At 43.0% G+C, this 2,700-nt stretch overlaps 1 protein-coding gene across 1 annotated transcript; it reads left to right on the top strand.

Moving 5' to 3' along the window:
- The first annotated feature begins 847 nt into the window (after positions 1-847).
- Positions 848-2,100, top strand: LOC146897456 (uncharacterized). Its single transcript, XM_085736423.1, has 2 exons — positions 848-1,984; positions 2,092-2,100. The coding sequence occupies exons 1-2, from the start codon at positions 848-850 to the stop codon at positions 2,098-2,100; spliced, it is 1,146 nt and encodes a 381-aa protein (XP_085592549.1).
- The last annotated feature ends 600 nt before the right edge of the window (positions 2,101-2,700 follow it).

The following is a 2,700-nucleotide window of genomic DNA, read 5'->3' as shown; positions in this document are numbered from 1 at the left end:
GGATTCAGGTTCATGACATCCCTACAGGATTGATGTCAGAAAAGGTAGGCACAGAAATTGCAAATTTCATCGGAGAGTTCTTAGAATATGATGCCAAAAATAATTCCAACTATCTCCGTTCCTACATGAGAATCAGAGTCTTGCTTGATGTCACTAAACCCCTCAAAAGGCAGAAGAAGATAAAGAGACCAGGTGGTGAGGCAAGCTATATCAAATTCAAATACGAGAGGTTGAGTAACTTCTGTTATTTCTGCGGTATGTTAGGCCATATTGAGGATTACTGCGAAAAATTATACGCCATTGCAGAAGACGATGGTACGAGGCTTTGGGGTCCAGAACTAAGAGTTGAACGACAGAATCCTACCGGTGGAGTTTCAAGAAAAATGAAGGATTCCGGCGGAGCAAACTCATCGGCGGCGACGGTTACAGTCAATACAAACAGTAACGGTCAATCCATAAATGTACAATCAAAACCTGCCAATCCTGCTGCACTGGCAAACCTGTTGCGTAATCCTCACTTAATGCGCCCAATTATTGCTAATGAAAAGACAGGTACAGAAATTAAGGACACTAATAAGGAGATGCTGCTACAAGAGGAAAATACTGAAGCATCACTTACTGTGAAACCAAAACGGTCAAGGCTCTTTAATGATGATGATAAAACAGTTACTACAGGTAATCAGGAGTCATCAATACACCTCAGCATCACTAAGCTTGATGACACCTCAGCAGAGAATCATCAGACCATCAGCACCGCAGATCATGGAAACACCTCAACACCTATGGATGTTTCTAAAGCGACTTCTTTTTTATCGGCAGAGCCTGGCTCCCAGGCCTGCCGGGCGCAATGAATGTTATATCTTGGAACTGCCGAGGCCTGGGAAATGTTAAGGCAGTTCCATCCATCAAAGACTTGGTCCGAGTCTATAAACCGGACATTGTAATACTTATTGAAACTTTAGTGCATGAGAATAAAATTGCTGATTTATGTTACACCATAGGCTTTGATAATCATTTTTCAGTTGATAGAATTGGAAGAAGTGGAGGCCTTGCTGTCCTTTGGCGAAACTCTATAAATTGTTCGCTCATGAATTACTCACAAAGTTACATTAACTTTCAAATTCAGGATCCCACAATTGGAAATTGGAGACTGACAGCTTTCTATGGTTATTCGGATTCTGGCAGACGTAGGGATTCTTGGGACCTCTTGAGGCATCTCAGCAACCTTTCTAATGATCCATGGTGTATAATTGGGGACTTCAACGATCACCTCTCACCAGAAGACAAACGAGGCGGACCAGACCGTCCTTCCTGGCTCATCCGCGGTTTCCAAAATGCGGTTACTGATTGTCAGCTATACGACATACCTCTCATTGGTTATCAGTTCACCTGGTTCAAGAGTCTCGGTACTGCATCCTCTAAAGAAGCTCGTCTGGATCGTGCACTAGTCACCACTGCCTGGCAAGAGCTATTCCCGAACGCTACTCTTCAAACTCTAGTGGCACCTATTTCAGATCACACGCCTCTGTTATTGCAACTTGATCCTATCCCTTGGCGCCAACCTCACCGCAGTTTCCGCTTCAATAACTCCTGGTTGCTTGAACCTGAACTAACTCATCTTGTTAAAAGCAGTTGGAGTCACTATCCTTCCTCCAATATTATTACAAAACTCAATTACTGTGTGGAGGACATTTCCACTTGGAGCCGAGACGTTTTTCCAAATTATAGGCAGCTTATCAATAAGCAGCGTTCAAAAATTGACGAAGCCCGTAACTCCATGCTAGATGGCAGCGACCCATCCATTGAAGGTATGCAGAAAAACCTTGCTTCTTTGTTGTTACTGGAAGAAACATATTGGAGGCAACGTTCCAAAATTTTCTGGCTTTCTGACGGGGACACAAATAGTAAATTTTTTCATGCTTCCGCGTCAGCTCGGAAAAAGAAAAACACAATAAAAAAATTGAAGGATGCTCACGGCAATTGGGTTATGGCTCACGATGATCTTTGCACCTTAGTTCGGGACTACTTCACAACAATTTTTGCTGCCCGACACGGTGATCACAATCCTATTATTTCTTGCGTACACTCAAGAGTGACTAGCGAGGACAATCTTTTGCTTACTCAACCTTTCTCTGAAATTGAGTTTAAGGAAGCCATCTTCAGCATGCATCCAGACAAATCTCCGGGTCCCGACGGTCTTAATCCGGCATTTTATCATCGATTTTGGGATGAAATTGGAGGTGAAATATTTTCATCGGCCTCTTCTTGGCTCGCAACTGGTACCCTCCCTCCGGATTTGAGAGCTACAAATATTGTCCTTGCACCAAAGGGAGATAATCCAGAATCTATGAAGGACCTCCGTCCTATATCTTTATGTAATGTCCTGTACAAAATTATTTCGAAGGTACTAGCCAACCGTCTCAAGCCTCTGATCAGCAAGTGGATTTCCCCCGAACAGGCAGCTTTTGTTCATTCCCGTTCCATCATGGATAATGCTCTAACAGCTTTCGAAATCCTTCACCATATGCGATGCAAACGCAAAGGGAAATCAGGTGAAGTCGCTCTGAAGCTTGATATCTCAAAAGCTTTTGATAGTGTAAGTTGGTCATACCTTGAAGCTATTCTTACTAAGATGGGTTTTTGTTCAAAATGGGTCTCTTGGATGTTGATGTGTATCACCTCAGTGGATTATCACGTTAT

The sequence above is a fragment of the Medicago sativa genome, chromosome 8 (genome assembly GCF_051527215.1).
Source record: "Medicago sativa cultivar Bolivia chromosome 8, Bolivia_mono, whole genome shotgun sequence".
Classification (NCBI taxonomy): Eukaryota; Viridiplantae; Streptophyta; class Magnoliopsida; order Fabales; family Fabaceae; genus Medicago; species Medicago sativa.
This window is presented reverse-complemented; position numbering and strand designations above follow the sequence as displayed.